The sequence below is a fragment of the Tachypleus tridentatus genome, chromosome 2 (assembly GCF_004210375.1).
Source record: "Tachypleus tridentatus isolate NWPU-2018 chromosome 2, ASM421037v1, whole genome shotgun sequence".
In the NCBI taxonomy this organism is placed as follows: Eukaryota; Metazoa; Arthropoda; class Merostomata; order Xiphosura; family Limulidae; genus Tachypleus; species Tachypleus tridentatus.
Window position 1 is genome coordinate 95,718,999 of NC_134826.1, and position 18,418 is coordinate 95,737,416.

General features: G+C 35.6%; 1 protein-coding gene across 1 annotated transcript; it reads right to left on the minus strand.

Moving 5' to 3' along the window:
- Positions 1-7,021: 7,021 nt before the first annotated feature.
- LOC143236250 (THAP domain-containing protein 1-like) lies at positions 7,022-8,364 on the minus strand. The gene is made up of 3 exons (XM_076474527.1): positions 8,109-8,364; positions 7,450-7,587; positions 7,022-7,256 (listed from the first exon to the last, which is right to left on the minus strand). The coding sequence occupies exons 1-3, from the start codon at positions 8,281-8,283 to the stop codon at positions 7,069-7,071; spliced, it is 501 nt and encodes a 166-aa protein (XP_076330642.1). The 5' UTR covers positions 8,284-8,364; the 3' UTR covers positions 7,022-7,068.
- Positions 8,365-18,418: the final 10,054 nt, after the last annotated feature.

Below are 18,418 nucleotides of genomic sequence, written 5' to 3' on the forward strand. Positions count from 1 at the left end.
GGGCCAAGGGGGGTAAGGGAAAAGCAATATAATACAAGGACATTGCCCTGAAAAGGGCCAGAGTATCCCACAGTACTCTGGCCCAAAAAAACTACAACAACAAAATAGTAGCCGATATAAAAGCTAGAGATGGAGGAAGAGATCTTGTGCACCTGACTCTCCTGGGTATTTAAAAAAATTCAACATACCCAAATACCCAAAAAGAAGAAGCAAAGCGAAAGATCGTGACTTTCATAATCGCATTTTTAAAAAGCTAAATTTACGGATTCCAGTTGTGATGTATGTAGAGTTATGTGAAAGAATGACTTACAAGTAGTATATACGTATTTCACTATACTTAGTACTAACTTTAGTGCCCTGGTGAGAAAGCGGTAAGTATTTTGATTTACAATGCTAAAGTAAGGGAGCTCGATTCTTCTCGGTGGACATAGCAGATAGCCGATGTGGTTTTGTTATAAAAATCACATACACTGTTTGCTACTTGTTGAAAATAAATATCTAGATGAGAATAAAAGACTAAACTATCGATTTTCACTTAAACTTTAGAACCCTGTCACTGAACTGTCGGCCGTAAGGGCGTTATTAAGTTATATTTAATCTAAATATCGTTGGTAAAGAGAAGTCTAAGAGTCAGCTGTGGGTGATGTTGACTAATTGCCTTGCATTTAGTCAATGACTTCAAAATTAGTGATAGCTAACACAGGTAGCTCTTGTGTACCTTTGCATGTTATTTAATAAAACAAATAACAATTAACTTAAATTAACGAGAAATTCGTACTTAAGACTGGTCCCTAAAATCTTCATGTAAAACCTATTAAGAGTTCTATAAAAGATACATTGTTATAAGATTTAAAATTCCAAATTCTAAAATTTAGCCAACGACAACAATGAACTTAATATCATTAGCATATTTAAGTAATTATTGACTATTCCTTAATCTGTGCTATTCAGTGGCGGCGCCAGGATATTTTCGTTGGGGGGGGGGGCTGAAGTAAACTGTGGAGGGGCTTCCCAAAATGCCATCAATATGAAGTATAGATGGTAAATTATAATAATGTAAATACCAAGGTACATTTCAGAAAGCTGTGCTATTTTGAGCTGTGTTTTCAATGCAGTTTTCATTGGAAACTCATACTCTGATTAATAATTCATTATTACAAATTAAAAATAATCTGTTTATAAAAATATGCGTATTTGTATACATTATTCATACAGGCCAAACTGTGATTGTGATATTGTTCTTATTATGTGTGACAAGCACCTGTTACAATGATGTAACTACTACATTACATTAAATAGCCCAATGATAATTTCAAAATTCATTCTAGAATTGTTTAGAAATATTATTTGTTCAGTTAACATGTAAGGTTATTACCTAATCATAAGTATAACATTAATTGGATTGCAAGTCACAATTTTAAGTGTATGCCACAATCATCAGTACAATTTTGGATGGCTGATACACAATGCAAAATGATCTCACAGAGAACACAACACCGGCTAAATGCTTCATAGTTTTGACCTATACATAATACACTTATACATGCATGCTATGTTTTACTTTTCAATAAAAGATAAATGAAATTAATGGGTAAATACCTGTGAAACCTTTGGTTTATCAAGTTAAATCCCTGATGATCTGTTGTAACTTGAAATCAACGTGGTTGTCTAATCTTCGTCAAAGCTCAAGATAGAATGGCATTACACAGGGAGCGGCAATACAGTGCATCAGTTTCAGTGCATTCAGTACGTTGCTATGGGACATTGCATGACACATACTTTCAAAGCACCTTCTACCATACTTTCCAAAACTATTCCCGACGATAATATGAAACTAATAGATCAATAATAAACAGGGCAAATTTATCATGTCCGTTGATAAGATGCGTAGCATTGGGTACCTTCAAATTAATTATTTGGTACCTTTCCACTACTTAAGGATTTACAAAACATATTACCAAGTACCTCACATATACATTTCTTAACTTCATCAAAACCTGTGGGGAAATATTATTTAACATTCTTTAAGCTTCCCAATTCTTTTCTTAACAAGTTAAACATTTAATGCAAATATAGTTTTGTTTTATATTGTTTTCATCTATCAGCTGTTCAATGTAAGAAGAATTTCTTAATTTTTCATTAGAAAAAGTTAAAGAAACAGTATAATTTAATAACCCATTCATCTCATAATTATAAGATATATAAGCTTTCTTTTACCATCCTTGAAAAGACATACTTTAAAAATTCGTACAGTTAATTTTATATTTTCAGAGGGTCTTTGCTATATTTAAGGCACTGCACCAAGCGTGGTTTAAGCGAAGATATGCCAAACTGTGAATTAGGGTGATAGGTTTGTACCCCATTGCCTCAAAATCGTGCTACGTAGACTGTTTGACTATTCGATTTGAGTACCCAAGAATTAACGGTGGGTACTGTTTGACTAGTTGCTTTTCCTCTAGTCTGTTGGTATAAAACGCAAATTGCCCTCATGTAATTTCAGCGTAAACATATACAACAAAAAGTAATTAATGAATTGCTTTTATGAATGAGATTATTAATTTGAAACGGTATAATGTGAAGAATACAAGCCCAAGTTGAGTTAAACTGTCTTTTGAGTGATAGCAGGACGTATAGATTAAAGTTATCCATATAATAAACGCTTACATTTGTAATTTCACATTCCAGAGTTTTATGTAGTTTTGTAATTCTGTAACCAGCAATACTGATGAAACAATAGTATCAATATCTATCTGTGTGGCAGCTTCTATCAGACAGACTATCATTGATTTTAACAGCTGAGGAAGAATGAATCTATTCTGTTACTGATAAACTAATAATATTTAAGGATTTCTAACCAGTAAGTAAATAAAAAAACAATATTCAAAAGGAATTTTTACTCCATTTGCTTGTGACTGATGTAACCGATTTACTGTTATATATCCATTTTAACATTATTGTTTGTTTTAGTTGAATATATATTTATAAATATATTGTTAAATGTGTATGGCAAAATTTCCGCCTATTCCCTAAATTTGTAGAAGATTCTCGAGTGTAAGAATCGACAATGTACCATGCAGGTATGTAAACACAAGTGACTGTCTGTATTGTTTCCAACTGAAATTTGGCAAACCTCATTTAATGAATATAAAAGGTAGCCATTGCAACACGTGTAGAGACAGTATATTATTGGTTTGTTGCAGTTAGTATATTATAAGCCTCCGAAGCTATAACTGTGATAAACGCTTATTAATCGAGAAACTACAGATATTTGACTGGGAGCGTCTATAGATTTCGAAATTTATAAGCCATTTAAATTCAGTGAATTAATTTCAGACGTTAGTATTTCTACGAGAAAGCTACGTATCTTTGTCGGTGATTAATAAGTTTGTAAATGTCACGAGACCACTCAAGAATGGAGATCTAGATAGCTATCCCGTGAACTTTACTGATATCAATTCAAAACTAATTCGCTCATCGTGAAGAGACGATAAAATATTCAGCTCCAGACAAGATACAAGACTCAATATCATTTGTAAGTTTGTACAATTTTTGTTTATTAATCATTATCTGTAATAACTCTTTGCAATAACCGTTATTATACCCTATATTATTATTTATATATTAAAATATATTTGTGTATCAGTCTTGTCAGCAAATATAAATTTGATAATCTCTACATTTAATAAACTACCAAATTAAATTTAAGATTCAACTCAGTTTTATACTATACTCTTCAAAAAAAGAAACGCAAAAGGGATATTTTTGTTATTTTAAAGAGAAATATATGTAATAACGTTACAAGCTCAGAGTATGTGATGTTACACGTGTTAAGGCACTGATTGTCAGACCAAAATGACAATAAAAGTTGTGCACTTTGAAAACGGAGGAAAACATCGGATTTTTCGCCAAAACGCATTCGTGTCCAATAAATTTGTTTGAGAGATCTGCATGTTATGCAAGTGCAACATGTGCAAAATTCCTATAAAAGTGACGGGTTCTCGGTTTCCATAGCTCAGTGTTAAGCCACCGACACGCAATACAGTTACGCCAAGACTGACTGAAGCACAACGCAACAACGCCATTCGTCGCTTGGAAGCAGGCGAATCTCGATCAGATGTTGCTAGAGCTGTGAATGTGCACCCAAGCACCATCACAAGGCAATGGAATCGTCACCAACAACATGGATCAGCTTGTGACTGTCCACGATCTGGCAGACCTCGTGTGACCACGCCCGCACAAGATCGCTACATCCGGTTACGTCACCTTCGGGATAGGACCACCGCTGCGACGTCTACTGTTTCAACCATACCAGGGCTGCGTAGGATTTCCGATCAGACCGTACGCAACCGTCGACGAGATTCTTAGGCCCCATGTGCAACCCATCATGGTGAACGTCAATGACGTTTTTAAACATGACAACGCCCGTCCTCACACAGTCCGACTCACCACTGTCTTCTTGAGACACCACAACATCAACGTTCTTCTCTGACTTTCCAGATCACCAGATTTAAACCTCATCGAACATCTTTGGGACGAGTTGGACCGACGACTGCGACGGCGACAACCTCAACCGCAGTCTCTACCTCAGCTTGCAGCAGCTTTGCAGGCTGAGTGGACAGCCATTCCACAGGATGTGATTCGTCATCTCATCGCTTCCAGGGGCAGGAGATGCCAAGCAGTTATTAATGCTCACGGGGGCATACTCGTTATTGACGTTGAGTGACGTTAAACTTCAACTAGTGAGCGTGGACTTCGCCTTTGCAGACTTTAAATGTTCAGCAGTGAATGTGCAAAGCTTCACACATGTCATACAGAATTACTCGGAATAAACTTGTTAACAATGTGTCTCAAAATTTGCCTTTTGCGTTTCTTTTTTTGAAGATTATATTTTAAATTGTAATACGTAACATAATAAATATTGATTTCGTGCGAGATAAATCATAGTACTTAACAAAATAAAACGGAAACTCGTCCGAGATAAATTACCATAGGTAACAAGTGTAGATAAACAACTTTGGTGTATTTGAATTAGACTTTCAACGACTAATCCTGCATACGCAAGCCATTCGAAATATGTATAGAAAATCTTAAAGCAACGCCTTGAGAGGTTTTGTGTGTATAGTTCCATTTTATTATATAGTTTATACCGTCATAGTTAGCCACATTTCATTAATCAGTTACGTTGTATTCTTACATTTAAATAAAACTAAACATGTGGGTCGTATGTTTGTACCAAAACAAATATAATGAATTGGTCTATAGCTCTATGCCAAAACAAATTATATCCATCAATAATTAACAGTTTTATAAAGAACCCAGGAATGGTAAAATGTATGACAGGCAGAAAGATACCTGATAAGTGAAACCCACCCACAATGTGAGGATACATTGAATATTAGAATTTTAGATGCGACTTTTGCTTGAAAGCTATAAACGTAAAATGAAACATTAAGAACGGGAATCTAAAATATATTCAAGCATCTTAATCTAGTTGTGAAACAACAATTACTTGTAATAAAATAAGAAATCCAAAGAAATTATTGAACAGTATGGACAAATCCTAGTTACAGATAATAAACTATTGTAGTAATTTGTGAAACTTATCTGAATAACATAGTATCATCGTTCCCCTAGGGCCTGGCATGGCCAAGCGCGTTAGGCGTGCGACTCGTAATCCGAGGGTCGCGGGTTCGCGCCCGCGTCGCGCCAAACATGCTCGCCCTCCCAGCCGTGGAGCGTTATAATGTTACGGTCAATCCCACTATTCGTTGGCAAAAAAGTAGCCCAAGAGTTGGCGGTGGGTGGTGATGACTAGCTGCCTTCCTTCTAGTCTTACACTGCTAAATTAGGGACGGCTAGCACAGATAGCCCTCGAGTAGCTTTGTGCGAAATTCCAAAAAAACAAACAAATCGTTCCCCTAATACTCAGCTATTTGTTATAAACAGAATAAAGAAGTATAACATAAAAAATGCAACCATATAAAGTTGAAATTTGCTACCAGTTTTGAAGAGAATAAAACACGTCTTCAGTGACTAATTTTGTTGTTTTAATGATAACACGTAACGGCTGTATTCTTGAATAAACCATAGCCACATACACAAGAAACTAAGAAATACACGTAATATAGAAAATGGAAGTAAAAATACAATTTGTTGCTTAATTCTCAAGAGAAGCAAAGTTTGAGTTTATAATGATTAAAATAGTTATAGATTGCACCTTCAATGTCTAAGTTAGTATAAATATATATTTATTAAGATATACAGTGGCTTTGCATGTGAAGTCACTGATCACGTGATTTCAATGCTGACGCCATATTTGTAGGCAACATCACCAGGCAGCTTAGTTGACCGTATGTATGGATGTATACACTGTGACCGTGTGGTGTAAATGTTGTCATTAGTGATATCAGATCGATCTTCAATATGAATGGACCTATATGTTTATCTGATTCAGTGCCATCAAAGTTGACCCATATCTGATATCGCCTGAAAATTTCACCAGTTTCATTGGTGCCCATCCAAAACCTGACATTCAGTTCAATGACATTTATCATTACCTCATTAACACCACATCATCATTACTGGAGAGAGATTGAAGTCCTAAAAGAGCCTGGAAGCCTACAAGTTTTTTACAGCTGGGTGGGTGCATGAAGCGTTGCAAGCGTGTGTTTTCTTATAGCAAAGCCACATCAGGCTATCTGCTGAGCCCACAGAGGGGAATCGAACCCCTGTTTTTAGCATTGTAAATCCGGAGACATACCGCTGTACTAGCGGGAGCATGCTGCAACCACGGATAATCACAGATGTACAACCCCTCTTTGTTATCAAAGCCAAGGTAAATGTTTTTTACTCACCTGAGCACCAACTTAGTGCTCCACAAGAGTTTGTTGGAACTTTTTTTCATGAGATAACTGTCAGCAAAACAGAGTTAACATGTATTAAATATTTATATATTCAGTTTAAATACAATTTAATGCCTCCTCACAAATATCCCTACTACAACTCATACACAATAATTTTTATTATTTAATAAATTTAATTATTCACGGAGAGCAATATTTTCAGTTTTCAATTGCTGACACTCTGTAAAGCTTCAATATCAGTCATACTAAGATCGGTCTGTATGGATGTCTCTCTGGCTATGTCTGGAATTTGAGGTCCACCTTTCTGTTCATCAGCAGCTTCCACACAGTACTCAGCAGGAGCAGAAGCAGACATGGACGGCAAAGACTGATCAGTTTCACTCTGGTACACCACTGAAACAAAATGAAAACTACTTGTTCTTGATTTATTTATATTCATGTTTGTTAAATGATTATCAGAAACCTAAAAATAAAGTTACAAAGAACATACTTATATGAAAAAATACTCAAAAATCAAACACATCATATGTTACTGAAATAAACATTTCTAATGGTTTTAACAGAAGCTTAACAATTAAAAACCCACCACATCTTCTTCGCTTTTTGAAGGCTGATCTTCTGTTGAATGTTTCCAGAGCGACTTTTGACTTTTTCTTCTGTGGAGAAGCCACGTATTGGAACTGTGAAGGAACGTAGTCTGGGGAAAGGGGGTTATCACTCTTACCTGTAATACAGAAATAAATATATTACATAATTTTGTGACAATTAGCTGTTTTCATATATATAAGTTGACAAATACACAAGTATCAGTATATAATAATATATGTAAATAACTTGCAGCCTGAATTTTTTTTATTTAAATAGAAGTGAATCATTAACTGTTATTTATTAAACAAGAAGACTGTTATCCAAGAGGCAAGAGTAACCGAGTTGTTTATGTATCGTTTTTTTAAATGAAAAGTAAATTTTATACAATACACAGTCGTGATGCATGTTAAGCTAAAAAATAATACAGGGATATAATTTTATAATCGTTTTTTGTGACCTGTCATGAACTATTTTGTTTATGACTGTTTATGCAACCCCCTTCCCCCTCTTTATAAAAGTAAAATAATATAATACTATATTTGTACAGCCTCAACACAACTATAGAACGATTGTATTTCGTTTCTGGTTCAGAGCCATCCTATATTTGTAATCTAAACTATATATTTATTATCTCCTGCAGAAATAGTGGTTACTTACTCAGAATGAAATCGCTGCAGACACGACTTGCGCTGGTGGGCTGCCAACCTTCTCGCTTTACTGCAGCGATCCATCGAGATCTACTCTCAGGATCCGTCGGAAAACGGTAAAAGCTCTTTCCTGGATCTCGGTCTTCTCTGTTCTGACAACCAACAGCTACGCATGTAGTCACCATGGTCAAAATAATTCAGAACTGTTATGAGAAACGAACTGCTGACCAGCTAACTGAAGCGCACTGATGCGGCGTCTAGCCTACCATCATGGCGGCATAAGTTTATATTACGTTATTGCGTGACGTAACTGCAACTCGACTATAGATTCACATATTTTCGAAATGCTCATGTACATGATACACACGCAATTATTGTTTTGTTTGTTTGTTATTAAGTACAAAGTTACACGATGGGCTATATGTGCTCTGCTCACCGCGGGCATAGTTATTATTAAATGTATGTCGAAATGTTATCAAAATGTTTTCATTCTTTTTACTCACGAATAGATGCATTCGCCAAAGGGAAGGGGATGATTAAAAAAAAGACTTGTAATCAGTGATACGTTAATAATAATACAGACAATAAAAAGTGAAGTGTCTTTTACGTTTTGTATTATTAAATTCCCATTGTTCTGTTAAATTATTTGATTCCAATACAGACAAGTGTTTTGATTTTAATAAAATGGTTAAATATAGGTTTGAGTGTGTGTGTTTTCTTATAACAAAGCCAATCGGACTATCTGCTGAGACCACCGAGGGGAATCGAACCGCTGATTTTAGCGTTGTAAATCCGTAGACTTACCGCTGGACTAGCAGGTGGTCGATGGGTTGGAGATTACTGAAAGAGTTTATGAAAAGCAGTTGGAGAAGGGAGAATGATCTCTTGTTACTTCTGACAAGACGCCACAAGCACACTCCTACGGCTAGAAATTTGTATCAAAGGGGGAGAGTCCTTATACAAATTATCATGAATTAAGAGGTTTCATCCCTACAAATGTTGCTTGTGATATTCGGTGAGGTAGGCAGCCTTATGTTTTACTAAAGAACAATTTAACATTTTATCGAATTTCGGCGGGAAATTACAACCTGCTATGCACTCGTAGGGTGCAGAAGTAAGAAAAGTATGACTCCTTTCAACTCCAGTGACAAGTTAGAGTCACAATAAAAAAATATGAGTTTTCTAATAAGTAAATTTCTTTATGACACGATATTCAGGAATAAATAGTTTATTTATCAATTAATTATTCTTTTTTATTTTCCAAATCTACATTACATTTCTCGTATTTGGATTTGCTGATATTTTTAAACTTATCTGTCAAACATCAATATACTTGAATACAACAGTTAAATTTGAACTGTCAAGTTTAGTTACTATAGGAAAAATACTTACCTAAAGATAAGTGTAGAAAGGCTAGTATGCTGCATTTGCGAGCTTTAACTTGCTTGGAGTCAAGCTAGGCTTACATTATATTTGTTAAAATGATATAGTGTTTTTGTTGTTTATGTATTCATTTAATGTCAGTTTCGTGTTGCATATTACAGAAAGTAACTTAGCAACCGTAATTATAAAAACCGTTTTTAGTATTTGATTATTTGAAGCTAAGGACAAAGTTACGCAATGGACTATCTGTGGTTGCAGATCATGGATATCGCAATCGATTCTTAGCGTTGCAAGGCCGTAAACACACCGCTGTATCACTGGGGGCGAGTTTTTAAGAGATCATAAGCAGTAGAGGATCGGGGGTTCGCATTCCCGTCGCACCAAACATGCTCGCCCTTTCAGCCGTGGGGGCGTTATAATGACGGTCAATCCCACTATTCGTTGGCGGTGGGTGGTGATGACTAGCTGCCTTCCCTTTAGTCTTACACTGCTAAATTAGGGGCAGCCAGCGCAGATATCCCTCATATAGCTTTGGGCGAAATTCAAAAAACAAACAAACAATCATAAGCAGTAGCGACATTTAATTAGCATTGAATCGTATGACAACAACTTGGCAAACTAATGAGCATAATAAGTACAAATCAAAGTGGAACATTTGAATGTATCCTAACATAAATGTTTAAAACCTGATATTAGGATATCAGACTTAATTTGAAAGTAATGTTGTCTTCTCTGTGTATGCCTATTTTTCACATTGCTCTATTTTAACCGTTTTTATTGATATTGTAGATTATTTGATAAACCAACTTATGCGTAAATTATTACCCTTTTCGAAGATAGCTTTTTTGCTATTTTAACTTATCTGAAATATTTAACCGTGGTCAGGTTTCTCTAACTCGTCCCATGCTCTTCGTGTCTAAAGTGTTTAGCAATATCAATTCCGTTACCTGTCTCAGGTTCTTAAGAGTGTGTAAAAATTAACTGAGTTTCTGTAGTTAATTGATAAGTCGTGCTCTACATCCTAGATATTCGTTTATTTGTGTAAATACTAAATAATGTACTACTTAGATTTCAAGTAAATAATGCAGTGTTTATACCACTTCTTTATAGCGGCCTAGAATTGTGTGCACGCATTCACCATGTCAACACACTTTCTGCACAGTGCCGTATCGAGTACTCAAAAAATGGGGAGGCAAATTCTCTTAGGGCTACCCTATTACAAAAATTCATTTGAAAGGAGGCCTTTTTACAGGAAAAAATAATTTTCTCGTAAAGACATCCTATCATTTGGAATTTGAAATTAAAGTGTTAAGTTGGCCCCTTTTAACTCTTTTAAGAAGGGTCTTTGGTGGGGGATTCGAACGGTTGTTTGTATGAGACTGGGACTATGTAAAAACAATTGAAAAACTGATTGAACCCCTGTTTTAACGGATTGGAAATTCCTTTGCTGTTTTTGAATAATACGTAATGTATAGAGCAATTATAAAAATGATTTATGTCCTTTGGTTCATGGATTGAAGTTGCTATCCTATTGGTGTTGTTTTAATTGTTTCAATATTTTAATATTTCTTATAGCGATCCCCAATCTTTCGATTATAGCAAAATGTCGATTGTTTCCTCTGCTCCGTCTAGCTCAGGCTATTGCTGTTTTATTGAGGATTCACGATAAGCCACTTAATTCTAAGTTGATATAGGTACAATTCACTTAACGAGGAGCTACTTAGTTCTTCGCTGATCACACGTGAGTTTCGCACTGCTGAAGTTATGTGAAGTCTTCGGAGAAATACTATCATCCGATGTTAATCTACTGAAGTTAAAGGGTTTGTAAAGTTTGAAATCTGTAAACATTTCTGGTCAAATATCTACAGTTTTCTTATTAATAAGTGTAAATCATAGTTGTAGCTTTCGAGGTTTAAACTATACCAACTGTAACAAACCAACAATATAAATACTGTTTCTTGGCGCGTTGGTCGACTGTACACATGACAAAAAACAATCTTAATACCGTTGTTTCATCTACGAGTTTTATATTTTAAATCTCGATTACATTCTTCAGTATGTGGTTCAAAGGTAGGAAAAAAAACACTTAAAGAGATAACTTAGCATTAGATAAAAGCTATAATTAAAATGAGCTACTAGCTTGGTAAGATTGCTTTGATCCAGTTTGTAAATATTCAGTCAGACAAGAGAACTAACATGTTGTAAAATTCTTTCTCACTCTTAGAAAATTAAGATTAAAATAAAAAAACCTTTAGTCATAAAATAACCAGCTGTTCTAACAACATTATGAAAAGGAGAGTTTCTCTCTGTGTGTAAACCGTTAGTTATAACAGAATCTGATTATCTGGTAGTGACATGAAAAACTTCTTTTTCCATGTGAACCATTAGCGCTATCATAATCAAATGCTCTAGTAGTAACATGAAAAGTTTGTTTGTATAAAACATTAGTGATAACATAACTAAGTGATGAAGATTTTATGTGAAAAACAGAGATAATAATTATTTTTCTTTGTTTTTAACATGAAAAATATTACCTTTTTTCAAACAATAATGATAGTGAAATTAAGTGATCTCTTTGCAGCATCAAAAAGAGTATGCGCTTTATTAATGATAACATAACTAAATATTCTATTTGTAATATGAAAACACTGTGTATAAAACTTAAGTAATAAAATAACTAATTAGACGTTCTACTTTCAACATGAAAAGCATCTCTATATGAAACTGATTACAGTTATCATGGCAACTTTGCGATGATATTACATGTCATATTTCATTTTCAAGTAAAAAAGATAATTATATGTGCACACCTGTACCTATACATATATACATATCAAAACACGAGCATTTTTAATAAAATGTATTTATTAAAAATATTTTTCTTATTGTTATGCGCAAAACTTCATAATACACTGTGCTCTCTGCATGTGTCTGAACCTATTTATAGCTTCACAAGATCTCAGACTTACCACTCATCCATCGGAGGGAATTCATAAAGAAAAAAGATATATTGACTAATAACACAAGAAGTATCTGTGATCTAGAAGAATATAAGTATCTTGATAAATAACATAAAAGTATCTTCAATTTGGGTATTCTACTGGTTTAGCTAAATGACAGAGAAACTTTATTTAAAGTAGGTTTACAATTTTCGGGACTAAGCTGATTCCAACTGAAGTCAGATAACGAAAAGTTCTTTAAAACAGCATGTAGTTTCATGTTAATGTAAGTTTATGTAAGATAGCATACACATTGGAGGCTCATGTGTAAGTCAAGAGACTAAAAGAATATGTGTGTTTAAACCCAAACACAAATTTACAGTTTTAATATAAATTATTAAAAATGTTTGGTTTAACGACGATGTTAATATGTGCAATTTTTGTGAAATGTGAGAGGAGCAAATGGCCTCTCTTGCACCTTTCTGCGGGCACCCATAGTTCAAAGTTAATGTTTGTTTGTTTTTGAATTTCGCACAAAGCTACTCGAGGGCTATCTGCGCTAGCCGTCCCTAATTTAAGAGTGTAAGACTAGAGTGAAGGCAGCTAGTCATCACCACCCACCGACAACTCTTTGGCTACTCTTTTACCAACAAATAGTGGGATTGATCGTCACATCATAACGCTCCCATGACTGAAAAGGCGAGCATGTTTGGTGCAAGGCGGCTGTGAATTACGACTCGCACGCCTTAACCCACCTGGCCATGCCGGGCCTTCAAAGTTGATGTGTAAGTTTATTTAAAAATCATATTCGTTGGATGTTCATGAAAACATTTATTTAAAATGATATATGTATTTAGGATTCATGTGTAAAGTTTTTAAAAGTCGTACACGTTCAAGTTTAAGAACAAAAGATGAAAGCCGCTTTGTTTTAACGACTTCTATATAAATTTACGAAACTAAAACAACAACAAAAATATCACTTCTTTAAGTTGTTCATGGTAAACCAAAAAAATCTCTTTTAAGATCTTCATTTCATTTTGTTAAGGAAAGGATCTAGTGGTTAGAATTGTTTTGGTTTTTTTCCATCATGATTATCTCAATTATCTAGCCACTTTATTACGAAGAGATGATCCGATAACATACTTCAGACAGGATATGGAGTCGGCAAAAGAAATAATTTCACTAGATGATCGAAACTGTAACTTTTTTAACTGACGTTGAAGATGCTTCCAAATTAATCTTAAAAGTAAAAAAAAAAAATCACGAATAAACACTACACACCACTCAGTTACCTTAAACATGGGTGCCACCTGTTGTATGATAAACTACAAAAGGATATATGTGTAATTATTGTACCGTGTGTGGCCCGAGGTGAAAAATTAAATCTTCATCAGTGACTAATCTCTTTCGTTTTTTTCTCCTTACCTCTTAGTACAAAGAGAGTCAACGACAAACACAGTCTTCATTATTTATGGCAGCTTACTGCTTCAATTGCTCCGCTTTCAGGTACGCTCCTGACCTCCCAACTGTACTCCTAGAACTCCGACGGTGGTGACGATGTCTTCTTCCTAGTCAGAGGTCACACTCGATGTTTTTTTCGTTCCATAAAATGTAACAAAATCTTATCATGTTTCATTTTATTATTAACCTTGTTTTTTTTTCTTTCATTTCAGCTACAGTTACGCACGGTCAAGGTATTGGCCGTGAAAATGGGTTTTCTCGGGTAACTACCGTTTCCCCCACAGCAAATTTTTTGCCTTGAATTTTAGGATACTGTGATTCCTACTCTGAAGAGGTGCCTTCTCGTTTAAAGTTAAAACCAAGCTAAAAACCAATGTTTAAGCTAATTGTTAAACCTAAAGCCCTATTCTAGTCAATAATAGTTTATTATATTTGGACTTGCAACCCCTTAATCCTGGAACTTGTTGCCTTAGTCTCCACCGTCGTTCAAGGACCATCTATCCAGTCTCCAAGTTGTCACTGCCGATCAGCCAAGCCAGCTCTTTTTCTCTACTTTCCGTCCTGATTTACAGCTTTTCCCAAACCTTTTTAAAGCTAATGCTAATCTACACCAAACTACCTCAAGTAATTATGTATCTATCATACCTATCTGATAATACCATTATTCTCTGCCATTAGAACTAAACTTTAATTCCGCGAGCTGGGCTGAAGAGAAATGAAAGTTTCTTAACGCCCCTGGTGGTTTCTCAAACTCCATCGGAGTTTGTAAGATATAAAACTAAAACTAAACTACCGCCATGATAAACTGGCTTTGCCAGAAAAACAGTAGTGATGTGCATTCATCAAGTTTTCTTGAAGAAGAAAGATTAACATTTTGTTCAAACATGTGGTATGTTCCCCAAACAAATAAACCACATCATTATATTTATAATTCATTGTTTGTCAATTTACTATTACAAACATACTTACCGAGTAAAAGAGGTATGTTAATTTTTTCTATATATACAGATAGCTCAAATAATTAGGTATCCTTTGTTTTTTGTCCACCGGTAAAACAACGGTACGTCTTCAGATATACAACACTAAAATGAGGGGCTCGATTCCCCTTGGTGGATTCAGAAAAAAAAACACTTGGTAAAAAGGGCCCAGCATGGCCAAGTGTGTTAAGGCGTTCGACTCGTAATCCGTGGCTCGCGGGTTCGAATCCCCGTCGCACCAAACATGCTCGCCCTTTCAGCTCTGTTGGCGTTATAGCGTATGAGTCAATCCCATTGTTCGTTGGTAAAAGAGTAGCCAAAAAGTGGTGGTGGGTGGTGATGACTAGCTGCCTTCCCTCTAAATTAGGGGCAGGAATAGCTGCCTTCCCTCTAGTCTTACACTGCTAAATTAGGGACGGCTAGCTTTGCGCGAAATTCACAACAAACGAACAAAACCTTTGTTTTTTGGGGTTTTTTTGTGTTTGTTTGATAAATATGTCTTGTCTGTGTTTACAAATGGTTAATAGTTTATGTAACTAGTGTCATAGATAATTGTTTGTTTGTAAATCATTGAGTTATGTAGGAAATGTCTTCATCGTTTTCTGAGTATGATAAATTTAAGAAAATTTTTAGAATGCCTAGTGTCTAGTGAATTGTATGGTTTTAAAACCAGTTTATGTAATTTCTTTGTATGTGTTATTTCTATGAATTTTAATCTTAAACCCATTATCATGAGGTAATACAATTTACTGCACAAATTATTTCACAATACTCCAAAAAGAGAATCAACATAAATCAGAAACACCTATTTGCTTTCAGTACGGCCCGGCATGGCCTAGCGCGTAAGGCGTGCGACTCGTAATTCGCGGGTTCGCGCCCGCGTCGCGCTAAACATGCTCGCCCTCCCAGCCGTGGGGGTGTATAATGTGACGATCAATCCCACTATTCGTTGGTAAAAGAGTAGCCCAAGAGTTGGCGGTGGGTGGTGATGACTAGCTGCCTTCCCTCTAGTCTTACACTGCTAAATTAGGGACGGCTAGCACAGATAGCCCTCGAGTAGCTTAGTGCGAAATTCCAAAAAACAAACAAACAGCTTTCAGTACAGAGAATCATAATTCCTTTAGTTACACAGGCTTGTCATGGAAATCCTATTATCAGGTATTCTTTTCTTACATCGCATAAAACAACACGTCACAGTCACTTTATTGTTTAAACCTAACTTAAACGTTTCATGGACCTTGTTATCCAAACAATTAAGCATAGATTTGATAAATGGCCAAAGTGTTTCGCTTACTTTTAAAAAACCAGTGGCGAATAACGCATGTACAGTTACGACAGAAAGTGTTTGTACCCCTGCGTCCCGAGTGGTTTTGTGCTCATGACTTAAAAAGTATCACAATTAGGCTAATAGAAATATAATGTACTATAAGTATTATACTAACACACATCTACACAACTTTTATGTAAATTAAACGACAAATAAACTGTTTATAAGCAAATAACCAAAAATAGGTGGGGCAGAAAGTGTACGTACATTTCAGAACGTGGGAATGAACTGATATTCCCGTAAAAATTTTGTTTAGTTTGGCGAATAAACTGCATTATACCATTACAGAACTAGACACTGGGTTCATAATTATTGGAATTTAGCCAGTAAAAACTGTACTTCCAGCAATTTAACGCTGTTTCCGTCATTGTCTGCTTGGTCATCGTGGCGAACAGGAAACAACTGTCCAGTGATTTAAAAAAACCGAATTATTGTAAAATACAAGTATCGTGTGTTTCTTTCCAGTATTGCTACACAACCTAATATGCCGAAATCTAATGTTCAAAGCATAATTGCCAAGTTTAAGCTTACAGAATCAACTGCTAACCTCCCTCGTTCCAGACGCTCCACCAAAATTCCAGAGAGAACCAAGAGGAAGATTCCCAGAGAAGTTAGTAGGAACCCTTGTTTAACACGTAATGACATACAGAAACTGGTAAGGAAAACTGGGGTTTAAGTAAGCACTTCTACAGTTACGAACATGTTACGCTCTTCTGGGTTCAGAGCATGCCGTCCTCGTAGAAATCCATATTTCGAGCCTGTTCATTTAGAAGCACGATTGAGGTATGCAAGAAAGCATGTAGATAAACCTTTTACCTATTGGAAGAGTATTCTTTGATCAGACGAGACTAAAATCGAGCTTTTCGGCCACAATGATGTTCGCAATATTTTTCATAAGAAGGGGAACGAAATCTTCCAAAGAACACCGTCCCTACAGTTAAACACAGAGGTGGCGCGATCATGCTATGGGGTTTCTTCAGCTCTTCTGAAGTAGATAGCCTTCACCGCGTCAACGGAATCATGAAAAAAAGACGAGTACGTTGATACATTAGGCACTTATATTAAGAATGATGCTCGGAACTTGCGGCTTGAGCGTCGTTGGATCTTCCAGCACGACAATGACCCTAAGCATACATCGAAATATATGCAATCCTGGTTGCAGAGGGACCATATAAGCGTTCTGGAGTGGCCATCGCAGGCACCCGATCTCAACCCAATTGAAAACGTTTGGCATGAGGTGAAGACCAGGGTTCATCAGCGTCATCCGAGAAACTTGCAAGAGTTGGAGGTCTTCTGTAAAGAAGAATGGAAGAAAATACCAGTCGAGTACTGTCAAACGATCATGGAGGACTATGAGGAGAGATTGCGCCAAGTAATTCACCTAACAGACTACACAACTGACCATTAAAGTAGACATACGATCACTTTTTGCCCCTCCTATGTTTGGTTGTTTGGTTATAACCAGTTTATTTGTCGTTCAATTTACATAAAAATTTATGTAAATGTATGTTGGTATAATATTTATAGTATACTATGCTTTCATTATCCTAATCGTGATACTTTTTAAGTTATGAGGAAAAAACTACTCACGGCGCAGGGGTACGAACACTTTCTGTTGTTAACTGTATGTTTTAATTTTTGTCAATGGAGATTACTTATGTGCTAGAACACATTTTCATTACGGTGAACTTTAATTGTTCCAAAAATTACGATTAGTGATTCATGTCATTTTTGTTTAAGCAGATTTTCCATAATTACTATCTTGTAAATCCTCATCATCAGTGATGCTCTCATCGCGAAGGTTCATACCTTTATGAGTTACTGTAATGGTTGCACTAGCTGTTGGTTGCTACACGAGTGCAGTGACATTTGTACTCGTTTTGTTTGTCTCATGAATGTGTAGCAACTATTATTACACATTTGCATCGTTAAATTCTATTTACAAACAAAAAGGCAAAATTATTTTACCCTTTTTTCAGCCTTACCTTTCTGGAATGAAATATTGGATATTTTTCATTCACCGATCAGTACTAGTTTGTAGGCCCAAATCAATAGTATGCCATGTTAGAATTACGAGCATTTTAAAGCGTAATAACATTTTTAAAACGATAAAAAATGTTGTGTGCAACATTCAGTGTTAAAAGGAGCATGCGTACTTTGGTGTCACATAACATTTTTACACCAGAAAAGTGAACAAGACGGTAAACGCTATGAGAAATGTATATCAACTTGT

What these genes read in the sequence shown, in the direction of transcription:
- LOC143236250 (XM_076474527.1), bottom strand. Translation starts at nt 8,283, where the DNA reads ATGGTGACTACATGCGTAGCTGTTGGTTGTCAGAACAGAGAAGACCGA. An exon ending in CTGCAGCGATTTCATTCTGA is followed by an intron (nt 7,588 to 8,108) that starts GTAAGTAACCAC and finishes TCTGTATTACAG; the next exon opens with GTAAGAGTGATAACCCCCTT. An exon ending in CAAAAAGCGAAGAAGATGTG is followed by an intron (nt 7,257 to 7,449) that starts GTGGGTTTTTAA and finishes ATTTTGTTTCAG; the next exon opens with TGGTGTACCAGAGTGAAACT.